The sequence below is a fragment of the Columba livia genome, chromosome 7 (genome assembly GCF_036013475.1).
Source record: "Columba livia isolate bColLiv1 breed racing homer chromosome 7, bColLiv1.pat.W.v2, whole genome shotgun sequence".
Lineage (NCBI taxonomy): Eukaryota > Metazoa > Chordata > Aves > Columbiformes > Columbidae > Columba > Columba livia.
In genome coordinates this window covers 40,043,130-40,061,799 of record NC_088608.1, presented here as the reverse complement: position 1 = coordinate 40,061,799, position 18,670 = coordinate 40,043,130, and the positions used below count along the sequence as shown (strand labels likewise).

Below are 18,670 nucleotides of genomic sequence, written 5' to 3'. Positions count from 1 at the left end.
TAGTTCTAGACTTCTCTTTTCACCATAGTTACACTAACAACTTCTTGTTACTGCAGGAAAGAAGTTTTATATTTATGTCAGTCATTAGATAATAGTTGTCTAAACTAGAAAATTACTGTGATCATAAAATATTATGTTCTTTTAGAGAAGACATTATTTTCATTCTTAATTCTTAACTGCTACAACTTGGGACTGTTTTCAATTTAAATGCATTATATAGCATCTACAAGTAACTTTTGACTAACAATACATGTAAAAACCAAGTCAAATCAGTGAGAACACACGTTAAGTTGGCCATATTTTAATTACAGACCTCTGAATAAACATTAATACTACTAAAAAACAAATCAAATCAACAACCTGCAGAAAGTTTCAGGCAGCTTAACTGCTAGTATTTGCAAGCTTCTCTTGAAACGACAGCGGCCTGTGCGCTCTCTATAAAAATGAACTTGGATATTAATAACAAACTTGGTATAAATTGATTCAAACAGCCACGTGTTCCAGTGGAGTTATTTGCTGCTGTCTCTTTCTGTGGAAAAAGATTAAAACTACTTATTTCTATGTACTTTTTCCATCAAGGTAATGGTTTTTAGCAGGGGTCTGGTCCCTTTACCTAATCTGCTAACCTGTCACATCAGTTACAATTCTGATTAAGATTGCACAGTGTCCAACACCTTCTTTGCTAAATGACCCAAGCCCGAAAAGCCGCGTAACTCCTGTTAACCAATCCAAAGATCCGCTGAAATGTGAAAACACGTTTAATGTTGGTTAATGAATTAAACTGAAAGACACCATAAAGGTATTGCAGGAACATTGTCCTCATTGCACCATCCAGGTGGAAGCTATATTTTAATCAAGAGAAAAGTGCAAACTAGAGTTAGATAGCAGCAGTTAACAGTCAGCAAAATAATAATAATAAATATTTAAAAAAAAAAAAAGCAGCGCTCAAAAATTCAAGTGATGCGGTGCAGTCCACGGCAGCTACTACACAGGCGTGCGTTAGCTGCTGCTACCATACGAAGGCGGGTGGAAAAGGCAGAGGAACCCAGCTCTGTTCGCGTTAAGAAATAAGTATTTTAATCCCCAGGGGATGAAACGAGCCCCATTAGAGCCGAGCGGTCGCAGCTGCCCGGCTGACAGGGCGGAAAAGGCGGGAGGGAGCGGGCGCCGTTTCCCTCAGGCGGCGTCTGACATGGCGGCCCCGCCACCCCCTCCCGCCCGCTACGGGCGGCGGTGGAGGACGGGTGGAAACGGCCAGGCTTGAGCGGCAAATAAATGGATCGGGGAAGGGACGGCGACACACAGCTCGTCCTTACGAAGGGGAGAATCAGGGGAAAAATACATTCCCAAAAGCACCTGTTGGAGAAGGAGCGGCCGGCGGGCTGCGTGTGCTGCGCGCTGTGAGGGGAGCGAGGAGCCTCTGTGACACCCGGGAGAAACAGAGACTTTCTCTAGGTAACATCAGTGTGAGAAATGCAGCTGTGATTCGTGCTAAGATGTTTAATGTTTACAGGTATAGCCAAATTAGGCACGGCCTCTGAACCTGGAAAATGGGAAAGTTGGTTAAGTTCTATGTGAAAAGTAATGAAACTTTTTTATGAAGTCATATTGATAGAGGGAACTAACATTTTAAGGGTTAAGCAACTACATAATAAGGGCCTACTAACACACTAACACTTTAAGCCACATAATGAATATCTAGTTTAGAGCAGTATGTAACCAATTGTGCTAAGAAAAAAGCAGGACTTGATCGAATGCTGAGATAAGAAGTTTTACAGCACCAGCTGCAACCTTGAGGAGACAAGATAGCCAAGATTTACAGCAAAAAGGGGGTGCCAGTCTGGTTTTGGTCGACTTGGCATCTTGGGTTCCAGCCAGTTCATCATAATGAGCCAAAGGTACAAAGTTCACTGTGACTGAAGGAGCTTCATCCAAAGACCCCTCCTCAAATTCACCAAGTGACCCTGCACAGGTGCAACAGGGGAGGGTCAGGGAGGGGAATATGGAAATGGTTACCTGAGACTCATTTTAATAAGAAGCGGGAAAAGTTATGAATATGTATAGTCATTCCTGGGGTCATTATGAATATGTAACACCTTACTGTATTTAAGCACACTTCTTATTGTTAGAAGGTGTGCGTGTTGGGCAGAGCGAATCCCCCGCGCCCCCAGCGCTGTTTTGCTTATGCTCTCGTGAACACGTGTTTAAGGAATACATTTAAGGAATTGGATTAAACATTGTTTACCCATAGAAAAAGCGTAAGTTATTTATTTCATCCCCAAGTCTTCAGTCATATAAACTAATTCTGCTGCAAATCCGCAAGTGATTAATTCTGATCTAACTGCAACCTTCGTGAAGTTTACCTCAGCAATACCAAAAAAATAAAGAACAACTTTAAAGGATACTTTTCAAATTAACGCCACCTGGCTTCACATTGAGAGAGTAACATTTAAAAGGAGAAAATAAAAACCACACAACACCTGGAATTTAACCAGATTTTAAATGACTAATCATTTGGAAACTGCACAAAGTAGTATAATAATTTCTAACTAGTAGAGAGCAGCTGTTTAATATATGTAAAACCAAGAAATTGGCACTAACATATTTGCAATTTTTTCATAATGCAAAAATACTGCATTAAAAACAATGGTATGGAAATGACAAAGGCATCTCAGTTAAGGCTTCTACAGATATTGCACGTTCTGTAATTACACATCTACTTTCCAAACTTGTTCTAAAGCTTTCCAGGTAACTAAACAAAAAAAGCTCACTTAAACTAATTTTGAAGCTTAATGGAATGAAAAGTACTTTATAAAATAGATAATTTAAGCCATCAAACTGTTTATTAAGTGTCATTTTAAATGGCAACCTCAAACCTCATTGATATAAATACACACATCCTCAGACCCTCCCAAAAGATGATACACTGGAAAGACAAGCCTGGTTTGAAATGTTGATCCCGTTAAGTTCATTAACTCTGCTCAACAATCTAAACAAACTACTGTATTTCACGGTGAGAACGAATCTGGCTCTTGACTAGCATTGCTCTGTCCAAGGGATACTTGGAGGCCAGTTCCTAGTAGTAATGTTAGAAATTAGGCAACGATATTACTTAAGCTTTTCCTGTACTGATTCGATGCCTTAGCACAGTGTTGCCTGAGCTTCATACTGTATGGACAAAATCACACTGCTTACCACGCCAAGATGATGAGAGAAATAATCAAGAAGCAAAGAGAAGCCCAATAATTCTGTAAATCAAATTTACCACATCTGGAGAAAGTGTGGTGGCAGCCTACACAGGAACACTAAGTAGTGCCTCATCTCCTACAGCCACATCGTGACAAGAACCTCCAGTGCAACACTGAAGGGGAGCGGCACCCTGAAGCTTTCCGTTTTAATGTAGGATGCGGTGCCAGCCATAAATTTCTACAGTTTGCAAAAATACCTACACAAAAGCTGTAACAATTTACAAAAAATGTAAACAGCTCCTTCCCACAACAAAGTGAATGCCCTGGAATGCAGCCAACAGCTGTGGAACGTCTTTCCTCCCCCCAGCCTCTCATTACCACAGCATTTAAAACATGGCATGAACACTGAATTTTTGAATTACTTAAATCTGCTGGATGGGCACAAAAGAGCTTAATTCCTCAATGGGCAGCAGCAGCCCTAGTTGTTAACATTCCCATCCTTGTTTTAAAGTAATTCAGGTAACAGTACAGAAAGTCACTGGCTCTTTAACATCCCCCTTCAAGCGTTTTATGGGCTAAGCTTAATTTCACTACTAGAAAGTACAGTAATTCTCCAGGGAACTTTGACAACTGCACAGCCTTTAAAACCACACTTCTAATATACGCATCAAACAACGCAAAAATCACTGCATATTAAATGACGTTAACAGACAGGTTTGTGTCTTTAGGTGATGATACTTTCTTGAGAAATGGATTTAAAACTAGCTCCTGTTGATGTCTAAGGAGCTTGTTTCACCCTGCAATACATCTGTATTTATTCACATCTGCAATGCTTTCATTTTGCCACTTTAATATGAAAGAATGTTGGCTAGTAAAATGGAAACCCACCAACTGCCACCATTACACTAGTACAAAGAGGGTGGGTTGCTGGGGAGTTTTGCTTTGGTAAGCATTTTCTTATAATTTTAGAAGGAAGTCTCCCAGTCCATCCTAACAAAAACAACAAACATCCTTTTGGAGGAAAGCGATCTCCATCAAAATAAGTATAAAGAACATTTGTAACAGCTGTGAAATCCAAGCTTCTTCAGAAAGAGCAATGAATCCCCCTATTGCTCTTGCCATACAAGAACATTATTCCTGTGAACGGCTTTCTAATAGTTATGCGTCTTGTCTTGATAAATTACAGGGCGTCCATATATCCTGTTGGCAACCCAAAAACACTCTGGTTGTTTAAAAGATATATTTAAGTATACATTAGCCGACCAAACTGTTGCAACATTAAAACTTCAATTTCTTGTATCTACATCAACTTGAACAAACTTATCATCAAGACCTTTGTCAAGAGAACTAAATGAAGATGAAGAAAGTGTCCTCTTTTAAGGAATGATTAAACAAAATCCCCAACAATCCAATCCCTTATTCTCGCAAATACTTTTTCTGACAATGAAACCCAGATTATTTGATGCTTACTAACTTTGTGCTTTTTCTGTTTCCTAACTGTTTTGTTATAATCTTCTTTAGATTACTTTCTTCTTAAGATTTGGGGTTTTTTATTTAGCCAAATCGGGAAAGCAAACTACTATCAGCATTAGTAACAAAAGCAGGTTGTTGAAGACTGTACAGCATTCAAAAAAGTACTGGACGCCCGATGTTCTGCATCCACCCAGCTTCTTTGGTTATATAGGTAGCAATACTCACAAAATCACCTTGACTTTACAGGCTAAGAGATAATCTACTTTGTAAAATAAAAAGCAAAAGTATAAAAGTTTTCAATCACATTTGGAAATTGTAGCGTACATAAAAAGATCAAAATCAAACATATACAATATAAAAATAACTTTTTTTCTTTATGAAAGTTATAATACATGTCTATAATACACAACATGTTGAGCCAGCAGTCACAGCTACGGTGTTTGGAGATGCTTGTTCCACGCTACGGCTGAACTCTGGGTATGATATCTCCCTGGGGAAATTCCTTGATTTCAGCATGAAACATCAGCTCTAAGGGAGACAGAAAAGAATTATGTTTTCTTTTAAAAGAAGTTTCACCTGAATACGGTTTCATTATTCCTGAAAAGTGCTCTGGCCTTCCCCCAAGACACCTGCTTTTCTTCCCAATCACGGTATCAACAACTCAGAAACAGCAGGGGCCACGGCTGTCTTTAGAAAACTATTGTTGCCCCTCCAAATCAACAGAATTAGTCATGATGATAGCAGCTGATCATACGCAGTATGTAAATATCAGAAAAGCTCATCAAAACCTGAGCTAAACCTCACCACTTGCTGCCTTGGCTTTATTTTAAAAATAGCTTTTAAATACAATTAAACATCTTTTAAAAGATTGAAAAGGCTGCCACCTAGTTTGTTTTTTTTAACTCATTAACTGAGTTATTAGAAATACGCAGAGTAAGTGGGACCAGCTGAAATACAGAAATCTGTATGTTATAATTCTAAAATAATGAGAAGCAACATGTCCAGTCTTCAGCCTCGCAAACACAAATCTGTGCTTCAAAACATGATGCTCTTTGGATACCTGTTGACTAGTAAGTTGAAACATATGATTTTTTTAAGTACATCCTAGCTTCAAGTCACAGGCTGCATGCACTTGATAGGAAAGCTGAGTTAGGAAACACCTTTTGGATCCAAGTTGGAACAACAAATGCAGAAGGCCTAGTCTCTAGCAAAACCTATTCTAAGAAAAGGGGATGAGTCGCTTGCCCCTTCCTCCAGCCTGGGCCAATGCAAGCAGCGCTCACTTGAATTCCTGTTCCACGAGGACAAATCTGACTTTTCAAAGCTGGGGACGTCCAAAAAATACTGTTCTATTGAAAAACTCAAAGTGTATTCAGCATTTGCAAAAGGAACATTATTAACCTTAGGGAATTTTCTACAAGCAGAATAAATACATTTTAAATATTCAAAATACTGTTAAAAGTAAAAATTACTCTTCCCTTCAGGGAAGAACAGACATACACTCTCGCATTTCAAAATTTGCATTGCTTCAGCCAGGACAAACAAGGCTTTTCTTTCCTTTTTAAATTACTGCTTTTTCTTTAAAAAACCAAACACAGACACCAGTATCCTAAGAAGCATTTGCTCTGGAAAGCTGCTAGGAGATGCTTGTTTTTCCCCGGCCACAACATTTCTCGGGACTAGTCTTGAACACCAAATGCAGGTCACAGCAGACAAAAGCCTGAACAATCAACATTTTGCCTAGTAATGTTTCCTACCTTCACTGTGGTCTAGCTCTGGTCGGTAAGACAAGCAGATCCAACTTGTCCCAACGAGAATAGCCACTACCAGATTGACCACGATCCACGGTTGAACAATTTCTTCCTCTGTACCTGCCGTCCTGGGAAAAGCACATCAACCGATCAGTGAAGTGTCTACTGGTACATACAGGTTACAATAATCATTTCAACACTTATCATAAAAACACACTTGCAAAGCCAGATGTGAAATCAGAACTACTTGTGCCATCCTGATGGTCTTGGAATGCAAAGAGAGTGACTACCAGAGACAACAACTCAGCTAAGAAACTCCATTATAGAAAATATCCACTTGAAGATTTCAACAGCAAATTCCTTTTCTTGGCCAAGAGACACAAAATAAAAATCAAAACACATGGTCAGATTTTACTGTGGCGAATGACACTTTGCAACACTGTCAGTCAATCTTATTTTTAAGCATTTCCTCAGGAAGCCGCAAGGCAAGTGAACAGCAAGTCAATGAAGTCTCTCTGGAAGCCAGTGTGAGGACTTGTGTATAAATGCTGTGGGGTGGACGAGACAGGGCTTTGAAAAGCTTACAGTTTAAGTTAGCTGATGCTTTTCTGATTGTTGTAACACTGGCAGGTTTTATTACTAGAATCTAGGCTTTTTAATAAATAACAAGCATTTATAGAAGCCCTAAAAGAAAAGAACAAAATATCTAACTGCCCAAACCAGCAAATTTTCATATAAATGCTTTTGTTCTGCTTCTCCTGCTCTATTTTAAACACTCATGCTACTGGAGTTCAAGTCCATTCACTATCTACTTCAAAAAGTAACAGTTTTGGATGGGATCTCCTGGCTTGAAACCGTGTCTCATATTTCACGCCAGCTGGGTCTGCACCCTGTTAGCAAACATACCACTACTTTGCAATACCATGACATTAATTTCTTGGACAGATTAGACCATCTCCTTCAAGACCAGTGCTGGATCTCTACAGAATGCTCTGCCCTTGAACACAAAAGGGCTGCCCCAGTAGGGTCTTCATTCTCCAGCAAAACATTCTTAAAGTTCTTGCCAAAGGCAATTTTCAGCATCATTCCAACAGGCTCTTGTTTGAGGCTTAATGGATATGTGACTAACATGACTGAACCCATCCTTGAGTTCTCATTTTTGAGTCAAATTATCAAAGATTCAGGACAAGCTCAGAAAAAGGCAGGTTTAGTAATGAAATCCTTCATTAACGCTTTCTTACGTATGCTGTATAACCTTTTCAATCCATCAGTCTGACTGAGGTTCCTAAGTGGGCTGTGTGATAATTTTCAGAAGTGATTTCTTAAGTTTCTTACCACAGGCTGCCATTTTCCGAAGGTGGTGTGTAGAGATTAATTCTGTCACATGTCATCTGCTGGCTTAAGGATAAGATCAGAGCAGCAAAGTACACTGGAAGAAATGGAATTAGTAGTGTCAGACATAAACACCAGAAAAACTGTCTCATCGTGACATGATAATTATCACTGCTTTTTCCTTTCACTCCACTGCTTCAAATGATTGTCTCCTTTAAATCATTCTCTCTTCTTCAGCATTCCCCTGACCCATCAAAATCTGGTTTCTGCACCTCTGCAATCGATCAGCTACATAAAAGGTGGCATCTTGTGATTCTGCTTTTTGCCAGGTGTGTGTTTTGTATTCAAAAGTGGTTTCCCACTCTCTCACAGCCCACTATTGCAAATGATTTAAAAAATATATAGCAAAATGTTCACAGCCTTTGAATGCTACTTTCAACTAGTCATTTATTCTAAAGCAGAAAATAACCGGGGAGGAATATTTCAATGAAAACTGTATGTGGGATTTTTCTGGACAGCTTTAGAATACTTACAGAAAGAGGCTAATGCTGCTGGGTCCAGGGTGAGAAAGCCCCTCAGTGCAACTGATGCTTTCGCCAAATCGATCCTGATTACAAAAACAGGAGTCATGAACGCAGGCCAGTAAGATAACAATATTGTTCCTCAAACAGTATTCTATCGTTCTTTTACTTTTTGCAAGACAGCTTTTTCTGCGTCTGTTACAGTGCGTTAATACACAACTATATCCCACATCATGCCAAATCCAAGAAAGACCAAACCTAAGGAAGATGTTCCATGAGGTTTGTAGCTGTTACATTGCAGTCCTTTCTGAGACAGGGCGAATGGGGACACATCTGTGCCCTCTCTAATCCTTAGCATTCATTTCAGCATCCACACTACCAACTGAGTTACGTGAATATAACTGCTCCCATAGCTTACACGTGTGCTGAAGCCATTAAGAATAACGTGGCCCTCCTCCCTGCCACCACTCCATGAAAAATAAAGTCACAATTTCCATCATAGAACAGACTTCTGCCCTGGCTTACCACGCTGTGGTGGACACTACCTGTCACTAAAAGAAACATCTATGAATCTACTCTGTTTGTCGTGTTTTTTGCTCCTTTTTCTGGTCTTTCCCACTCTTAAGCTGTAATATAGAAACCCCAGCTAAAACAGTAAAACTGCTTACACAGCCTTGGTGCTAATCTGACTGCAAATGGAGTCACATGAAGAGTAACCTGATAGAAACCCTCACCCCTCTCCCCCACAAAGAAACAACCAGGTCAGCTCTCCCCGGTGTTCCACCCCAGGATCACCCAAACAGCACAGGCATACTGAAGCACAGCTGCAGGCAATAGACAGAAAGGAGTTACAAAGGTCTGAAGGCACGAGTGCACCTTTTATCTGTAGAGCCAGCCATATGTAAAATCATTCTTTTAAGTATATCACATTAAATCATCAACAGCACATCAAAATGTGCCAGAGGAAGGAGAAAGGAACATGCTGCACACAAATTACGTACACCTTTCAAATACAAACATACTTCACCTGTCAAAGGCTGAGACTGTACTGATAGACAGCAAAAAATAGAACAAACTTTGAGCTGGGTATGCTAGTGTCTTATACTGCTGGAGCAGGTTAGAAACCGTGGAAAGTTGATTTCCTGCCAAAATGTAGATAACAATGATGTTCCATACAGCATAGCCAGCAAGGAAGCCATGGCTCAAGAGTCCAATCACCCTGAATGGAGAAAAGAACATTAAGCAAGGTTACCACCTTAAATGAGCAAAGAATTACAGATAGAAAAGGCCTATGAATCCATCAGTTCAACTCCGCTGCTGCGTCAGGATCCCTTTCAAACTGTTTCTGGGTGCATTTCTGATCAGGTTCTAAAAAGTCTAAGCAATGGGACTTCTGCTTCCTCCCTTGACAGACTGCCCCAGTACCTGAGCGCTCAAAGAAAACCAACATGTTTTGCCTGATCCCACCACCACTTCGTTACTGTTACTAGAATCAAATCCTTTCACTGGCTGCACTCTCCCATCTTGCTTGTGGCTTCCCAAGCTCTCCACCTTACGCAATGCTCTTAAACTCGTCCTTGCATCAGTCTTTTCACTACCTTTCTTGCTACGAAAAAGCTGAGAAGGAAACACAGGCTTCCAGATAAATTACACCAGGGAAGAAAACGGCTGTCATCTTCCCACAATGCAAACACATATTAAAAAGCAATATTTTTTGCTATTGTGTGCAAGCTTATAGCCCAGTCCAATTTCTCTCATCCCTCTGTTTCACCAGCCATGATTTTTCTTTGAGAACTACCTGAATTCAAGGACTTTTATACTGGTCAGATTACGGCTGATGGGTGAATCTCCTTTTGTAACACATTCTTTCTGTAGGTCTCTAGTGTTTTGTTATCTGATCAATCTCTTGCTATTCAGATTTTGTCTGAATCTTTGCAATATGACTTCCCTAGTTATTCTTTTTATAAGTTGCATTTCACATGTGATTAGTCTAGACTACAAATATTCTTGTCAACAAATACTAAAAGCTAGAGGACTGAGAAGCTTTATACCTGTTCCATCCCAAACCACCATTTACTGGGAATATCCAAAAGCAATAAAGATACATCACAATGATAGAGAAAAAGTGCTAACTTTAAGGGAGAAGAGGAAAAAAACAACCCTGATTTCTGCTTATTTACATTAAATGTTTATCCTTCACCTGAAACCTCGGTGCGCCGAGAGGGCGACATCTCTGGTAGTCCATGAAGCCTCCACATCCATAAGTACATTGATATTTTCAGTGGTTTTAATCAATTCTGCACGGTCAGTTGCTTGAAAACGCCCTGAAAAAATGAGGAAATTAGTTTTAGAAAGTGCTGTTACCTTCCATCATCATTTCTACAGTAACAGTTATTGGTGTCAAACAGCTGTAAGCATCAGAAGTTCCATCAGAAGATTTCTTCTCCCACGTCGTGCCCTTTGTCAAGTGACATTCATGTCAGGACGCTTCAGCCAGCGTGATGCGCCCTGGTGGGTCACGCTATGGATTTTAGAACGTGCAAAGCATTTCGGATAATTACTCAGTGTTCCCTGGTACAAAACCAACCAACCAACCAACCAAAACCCACAACAAAACCAAACCACCACCACCAAACCCCCCAAAAATTCCACTTGAAGACTTTTTGCAATATAGTAAACGATACTTTCTTCTCTAGGTACTATGACAGCCTTTTTCACACACAGTATGGAATTCAAAAACTCAACTAAATATGCCAGCACAGCAACACTGTTGAAAAATTAAAATGTATATTTCTTTCCAAATAATTTTTGTGCTGGAAATCTTTAATTCTTCCCATGAATGCAGTATTTGGATTTTAAATACAATACTGCTTCCTTTAGTTGCAACGATGTCCTGGAATTACTCAATTCCCAAGAAGTACTTACGATTTTTCTCCACAAACACTTTGCTAACAGGCTGGCTGATGCCGGTGGGCGCAGCAAACACGGGGTGCTGCTCTGGGCTTTTCCCGTACTCCTCGTCAATGATGTCCTCCTCCTCCACCTCCAGCTCATTGGAACCCTGCGTTTCGGCCGGCCGAGGTTTCCTCCCAGCACAGAACACACAACGGGGCAGAGAAAGAACAAGAAGGCAAATGTAAAACCTCAACATCGAACATGTCTATCTTGACTGATGCGAACCAATCAGGCTACCAACCCGTCTAATATCACCTTCATTTATAATTTTAACAACTAAAGTTGTCGTGGAGTTGGTTAATTAAAACCGTAAAGCTAATCCTTCTTTTTTTTTTTCCTATTTAAATTCCTTTCTGTGTCAAGCCAATAAGGTGGGAAGAAATACACATCAAGAGATTAACACTTAGAAAAAAAACATACAGACTAAACTCAAGGACAAGAAAATGGGTGCTCTTGGTAGAAAGGTGACTAAAATGATTTAAAAGTGTGGTTCTTGGAGAAAAGACAATTAAAAAGGACGAAAAAGCAGTTAAGTTTCTCATAAAATTACAGAAAAGATAGTAAGAATGAAAGAAAGCAGTTACACATTCTGATTTTCTCGTGCATGTGACTGAAATCTGAGGCTCATGTAAATGTATGCAGAACTGTAATGCATCCAGGTATATGTAAAACAAACAAGTGAGGAACGTTAGATCTGAACCCTGGAAAGTACGGCACACCCACAATTTATTGCACAGGCTGAATGGTATCGTGGGCTTCCAGATTGTATGTCTTTGCAATGTGACAATGTAAAATGCTACTCAGTGATGTTCACTATCAGTTATCCCGATTGATGGGCTGTACTAGTTTTGTCTCACTTTGCTCTTTTTCTCTGTTTGCGGATCCCTGTTTCTTCAGCTTCAGGGACATCCACGCCATTTCCATTCTGAAATAAGGAGGCAACATTCTGCTGGGTAAAAGAGGTCTCAGAATCTGAAGATTTAAAAGAAACCACGTGAAAGTTTCACAGCTTTCATAAAAATGGAAATAAGTTCACCTAAATACATTAACAGTTATTATATAAACACAGTGGCAAAAAAAGTCATGCTCTTCTGAGTTTTAAATTATATAAAGGATCTATTTTATCACTTCCAAAACCATATTGCCATTATTTCACTATTTGCATGAATGTTTGTACCCTATGGAATCTGAAATCAGAAACAGAACGCTACCATTCACTCAGAGATTACTTTCAGCTGTTCTGTGTCCAAAAGCGCGGGATTTCAAATGTTTTAAGCCACGATACAAGTTGGCCAATTCCGTGTCTGTGTTACCAAGTTTTATTCGGTGCTCTTTCCAGTCTACAGTTATTTCACGTACCGGCAGGTGCTTTCTTCTTCTTGCGTTTCCTCTGCGGAGGGCCACCGGGAGGCTCAGGAGTGAGGGGCTCGCTGCTTTCCGACTGCCGGCGAACAGCTGCTTGGACGATGCCATCTGAAAACCAGATGAAAAGATCCAGCCACCTTAATTCAGAGCTGCCCAGAAAAAGCTGCCATTTGCCACACTGTGCAGAACCTCCAGATTTGCCCGGCTTACAGCTGAGAGGTAAATGTATTGGCTAAAAACCGGAAGAGTTGAGAAACAGATGTGATAAGTAAGAATATACAAGGTGATAACTGACACGTCTCCTTTCACCCTGACGGTTTCATGCCCAGGAGGAAATTCAAGCATCCAAGAAGCAGCACAATTCCCATTTGGGCACACACCAGAGGACTGACAAAGGAAATCTACCACAGGAAAGAACTATACTGCTGTATTTTTCCTTTCTACAAGCAAAAATTATAATGCAAAGGACAAGAAAAATTAAGAGTTTATTACAAGCTAATTCACACAGATACACGCTAAGGCAAAATGGGGTAATATCAAAGGGAAATGTAAACGCTAAACAAACACCACAAGAACAAAGGAGGAGTAGACTAAAACAACACCGAAGGAGGTTTGCTCCAGTCTAAGAGATTAATTACTACACCTTGGAGGAACTACATTTCCATGAGAAGTTAACATGAATTCATCAAATATTCTAGCAGCAGTAGCATTGATTTGCATGATTAGAAGCAGGAGGTTACTTCTCCATTCCACATCACATCTGCCTTTTCATAGCTCTTTCAAGTACTGCAGGGTTTTTTTATAACAACTGAATCTATTTTTGTTTTCATTTCAAGCATAGTTTTCCCCACCTTTTAGAAAGGTTTTCTGTGCCAAAATGCAAAATTAACCAAGAAAGTAATGGTGAAAGCCAAGGTGTAGTTTGTGCCATCATTCAGCTCACTGCAAACAACAGTAAACAGAACTTCACCCCTGGGAAACCCTGCTAGCAACAGCTCTACTTGTTGCGTTCGAAGCTCTTTCTGTGAGGCCTCAGTTCTACACTCTTTTAAGCAAATAAAGGAGGTTTACTTAGCAAAGCATCATACGGTCTCAAGTCATAGGATCAACTGGTTTACAGAAATCCACCAGATTCTATCAACCCACTCTGCTTTACCAAAATAGAGCAGACTTGTAATATTGCTTAAAACGATATGTTTGGTCTGCAGATCCACTTCTTGTAAAAATACAAAGCTCTGGTGTTAGTCAGGCTTTTAACTCTTTGATGGTGATGGAATGATTAACTTGTGACTCTGTCTGGCCAAGGTCTAAAATTGAGCCAGTTTGTTAAACAAGTTTAATCTGAATTCATTCAAAAATTCAAGCACTTAACACATTTGAACATAACAATGCTCAGTATCAAGACGTTGTATTGGCAGTAGCAGGAACATATTGAGGGTCAAAGAGCAGAGGATGGAACAAGCTGACCTTAGTTAGCATTACAGACTTGTTCTAAAACTACACCACTTTGGGAAAAAGGCTGCAGTTGTTCAATACAAAATCAACTGTAATACATTAGTCAAGAACACTATTTCAAAACAGAGTCCAAGACTGAAACCTGTGTATCTGTCAGGAGCTTGGCTACAGCGCACATCTCACCCAGGATTACAAACACAGTTTCCAGTCTTGGCAGGACCTTACCTAGCGGAGTCTTTCCTTTGGACTTCCTTTTTTTGGGACGACTGAGTGGAATTTCATCTGCAGGACATAAAACAGAAGCAGAGGTGCACAGCATGGCAAAACCTCCATTCTCCCTTTTTAACAGCCGCTCCACTGCTGGTTAAGCGGGGGGATTCCTTTTTACAAGTGAAGGTATCCTCCACCTTTTACAGATAAGATGACAATTCACCAGTTCACACAAGCAGGAGTGCAGACGATGGCAGGAAAACAGGCCAGATCTGTCTTACATGCAACAGAGGCTAAATACGCACATGCACGTGTGTTAAGTGGAAAACTGAAATACTCTGACTAATGGTCTGAAGAATTAACTTCTTGTTTACAGCACAGTTACCTTCCCATTACCTTGATTCAATACGGAAATAGCAAACAGTGAACAAAGAAAACCAACAGACACTTCTAGCAACAGCAGCGCAGGTATCCATGCAGATTAAGCCACCAACCTGCGTTTAGGAAAAGCACAGGGCCTATGTTTAAAGAGAGGATGAAGTGACACCCAAAGGAACTACTGATGTTTATAATTCTCTTTAATGCCAGAATAACTCACCTTGGCTTCCACTTCACATTTGAGGAGAAAAAGGGGTTGAAGCGCAGTGTAAAAGGAACAAAGATGAGCAGCAAGTTAGTTTGGAAGCAATTGCTTTTGTGATTCAATTCCTCACCCCCGCTCCCAGTTCTCCTTATAAGCAGCTGTGTACAACAGGGTTAAGGGTACGAAGCATCGTCAAGACTCAGCACTTTGTTCGTGACTATGCACAGTCTCCTGATTGGCTAGCTGTGGATCAGATTAAAACCCTTAATCACCTGGCTAATTAAAACTTGTCTTACGTATGCCTGATATGTAACAAAGCAACGAAAGTTATGAAACATCTCAGTGCATACATTACTAAAAACACACTATCATCAATCATGAACATCGTATTTGCTTTTATGTACTTCGAATGAATTCTGAAGTACATGTCTTAAGAACTATGTAATTGCCTTTCCTTCCACACCGCTCACTAGGGCACTGGAAAAGAACAGCCAAATGTCACCCTATATCATGTCAAACCGGTATGCACCTATATATACCTCTATTAAAGAACACCTAGTCTAACTTCAGAGATTCCTGTTCTGAAGGATTCATTATTCAAATACACTAAAGAACATGAAACATAAAGGGAAGGAAGAAGAGATCAAAAAGAGGGACCTCCGTAAAACTAAAGTAGATGTTAATAAAACCGAAGTAATTATTTATCTGAAACTTTTTAAAGGGTTTATCTCTCAGAGTATTAAAACTGAGCTAATATGTCTAGCAAATTTTTTGGCCTCTGTAAAACTTTAAAATGCTTCGCATTTCTTGTAAAGGGATCGGGTACAACAAATCAGCAAGCAAAGCAAATATTTTTTAAAGCTGTTATTACTATTCAGATATTTATTCAACTTATTGCTGTTAATTGCATTACTTTTAAGGATGCTGCAGTACAGAAGGCATGATCGCTTCCACGGAATGAACCGCACTTACCTTGGCACTGGAGGGAGGGCACGAGGTGGGCACTGCGAGACAAGACAGGGACAAAAGCCAACGTTGGTAAGTCTGAAACCACCCCACTGAGTGCCTCTTAAACCGCTCCACAGAAAACAGCTATTTCCACATAGGGGCAGAACGCGCTGAGTATGTTCTGGTTCAGATGCCTCTTACATAGCCAGAGACTCCTTATGGAGATGTTACATACAAGTGCTCAGCACAACACAGGAATAAATAAGCTTTTGCCAGAGTTCTGATGGGACAAGAACCTCACAGCTGCGTACAAGGGGCAGCTTGCATTTCAACTGCACTTGAATAATTTCCACTTATCACGTAAGGTATTGTTTGCCTTGGAAAGCTTATATGTCCTTCTATTTAAATATCAAAATAATATGATAACTTATATGTTCAATATACTTGCACAGTATATAGCATGAGCCAAGTATCTTCTGTTAATGAGGTTGTAAATTCAGAACAATATTAAGTAAAAACAAATTTTTAAAATTAGCTTATTTATGAAAAATGCGTTAAAATTAAAATATTAATTTTCATATTATTTTGAAAATATTTACCAGCACGACTAAAATCTAAAAGTAAGTATCTCTTATTAACAGTCTAAAACCAAGCGTTTGCTGTTTCTCTCATACGGAAAAAGGCAGACGGTTTGCTTTCAGACTTTGTATAATACAAGTACACTGAAAGAGTATACAGGAATAAATATTTCCCACGCTCCAAAAATTCAGTTGCTATCAGAAATGAAAAAGTCCGTAAGACTGGCAAGATTCAAGGCCCCACAAACTTACCACTTGCTTCTTTCCCATATCATTTGAAGCTGTTCCCTGACACAGGCACTGTGAACTGTCCTCCACTCCCTCACGCCGCTCGCGCTGAACCGCAGCTAATTCTGAACTAAAAATAAGCTTCCAGCAGCCAGGATTAGCTGGACGTGAACCTTCCCGCCCCGGTTAGGGCCCAGCTCTACTCCCCTTTGAAAAACGGCAGTCTGTTCTGGGGCACCAAACGTTACTTGCACTGCAAAACCCGTAGTAACTCCATACAGGATCCAGTGAGCAAGTCTGACATAATTGGGTTTAGCCCAAATGAACGAGACCGCTCGTGCAAGGAAGGGTTTTGGCAGGATTAGGCCTCAAATCTCTCACCTGGGTTCTGGCCACGCTGAAGACCTGACAGCAAGCGCCACTTAACAGGTAGAGACCAGCACAGAGAGCAGAGCTCACGACTGTTGTGTCCCACATTCCTGTGGCAGCAATTATTAAATGCTTAGGATAGTTCTTGTTTAAAAACCCTAAAATCTAAAAAAGAAAAAAACCCTTTTTATACAGCATACACTGCCTGTGTACGTGTTCTATGGTACCTTCTACAAAACAACTGAAAAGTGAATTGACCTCTGTATTGTCTATTCCTTGCAACAAAGGAAGTCACATGCAAGCAGGCAGTGGTAAATACGCTGCTGTCCCATCTGTACTGAAGTCCCCAACTCTGCCACACAAATACCAGCTTCACTCTTGTAGTTTGTAGCGTCTTGGAAGCCTGAAGGGACTCACTCGAAGGTAAGCGAGTTTGGGCACGGGTTCGCAGGACCATTTCAGGAGTGACAGAACTGCCGAGTGCCAACGTCGCCACGGTGCCCCTGGCGCCCAGTCTCCCACAACCCCTGTGTTTGCACAAGAGCCGGCACAGGGCGCTGGGACACACCCGCAACTGTCGCTCGGGGTGGGGAAAAACAAACTACACACCCCCCTGGGTGTCCCTTCCAGCAGAACACGCCTTCGCTCTAAGTGCGGAGAGCCTGGTGCCAGCGCCAGCGCTGCGAGGTGGCACCCGGGGGGCAGGTACAAACTTAACGTCAGGCTTTACAGATTTAAAGCTTTGCATACTTGAGTATTTTTTGAGACCTATATATGAATGAAAATATTTTGATACTTATATATGGATGAAAATATGCAAACAATGCGGAAATCCTTGCTTGAGCCCCCAGCAATCGTTCGCCGGTTCCAGCCCCGCCCCGCTCCCACAGCCCGCCCGCCAGCCCCAGGCCGGCCCGAGCTGCCGCTGGTGCTCGCCCACGGCTGCAGCCGCGGCCGCCGGCGCTTTGCCGCCCTTCCCGGCCCCGCCGCGCCCTCACCGCGCCGGGGCCCGCCCGCCGCGCCGCCGTGGGCCCGCCCGCCGCCATGGGCCGCTCCGCCGGGCTCCGGGGGAGTAACCAGCGCCCGCCCCGCCCCGCGGCCACGTGGGCGGGAGGCCTGGCCTCCTCCTGCTCCGCGGGTTCGAATCCCGCTGCGGGCCCTCGGACCGCGGGGAGCAAAAATCTACTGCACGTAGGTCTGAGCCTCCTTTATCTTGTAGGCACAAACACAATTTGCAAAATGAAGTTGTACATGGCAAACGGAGAGAAAAAAAAAAGTATAAAATAAACGTGATACAATCTTGTTCCAGCACAAATGCACACAAGGAAACTCTAGTGAGAACATCTGTCTTTTGTAATAGTGGAAGCAGATCTGTCTGTAAGCAAACACATGAAAAACAAGCAAGGGGAAAGAGTGGACAGATGCAGGACCAGGGCACTGGTCGTAGACTGGCAGCACCAAGCCAGAACCAGTCTCACCCTCCCTCTGTACTTACCCCACACCATGGACATATTTGGACTCTGGTCTCTCCAGTTTTACCTCTGAACAGAGAATATTAGGCCTGACTCTAGAACAAGCAGGCATACTGGTAGCTGCAATATTTGGCTTTGAATAATCTCTTTCTAGACTGTTTAAATTGATTTTATTGGCTTCCCTGTAAGGTAAGGTAGGCCAACAGCACTGTGGGATGAAGATAACATGCTGCTGTAGAGCA

General features: G+C 41.3%; 1 protein-coding gene across 5 annotated transcripts; it reads right to left on the bottom strand.

The window, feature by feature from the left end:
- Positions 1–2,824: 2,824 nt before the first annotated feature.
- Positions 2,825–18,041, bottom strand: TMEM237 (transmembrane protein 237). Of its 5 annotated transcripts, none has more exons than XM_065069550.1 (14): positions 17,955–18,036; positions 16,969–17,066; positions 15,806–15,837; positions 14,849–14,859; positions 14,266–14,322; positions 12,580–12,693; positions 12,078–12,192; positions 11,191–11,351; positions 10,466–10,589; positions 9,293–9,484; positions 8,278–8,351; positions 7,748–7,841; positions 6,419–6,540; positions 2,825–5,189 (listed from the first exon to the last, which is right to left on the bottom strand). In XM_065069550.1, the coding sequence occupies exons 2-14, from the start codon at positions 17,062–17,064 to the stop codon at positions 5,122–5,124; spliced, it is 1,260 nt and encodes a 419-aa protein (XP_064925622.1). In that variant the 5' UTR covers positions 17,065–17,066; positions 17,955–18,036; the 3' UTR covers positions 2,825–5,121. The 5 variants fall into 5 exon arrangements, with proteins under 5 accessions (XP_064925622.1, XP_064925621.1, XP_064925623.1 ...); XM_065069549.1 differs by having other exon boundaries at positions 16,969–17,121; positions 17,955–18,015; XM_065069551.1 differs by lacking the exon at positions 16,969–17,066 and having other exon boundaries at positions 17,955–18,041.
- Positions 18,042–18,670: the final 629 nt, after the last annotated feature.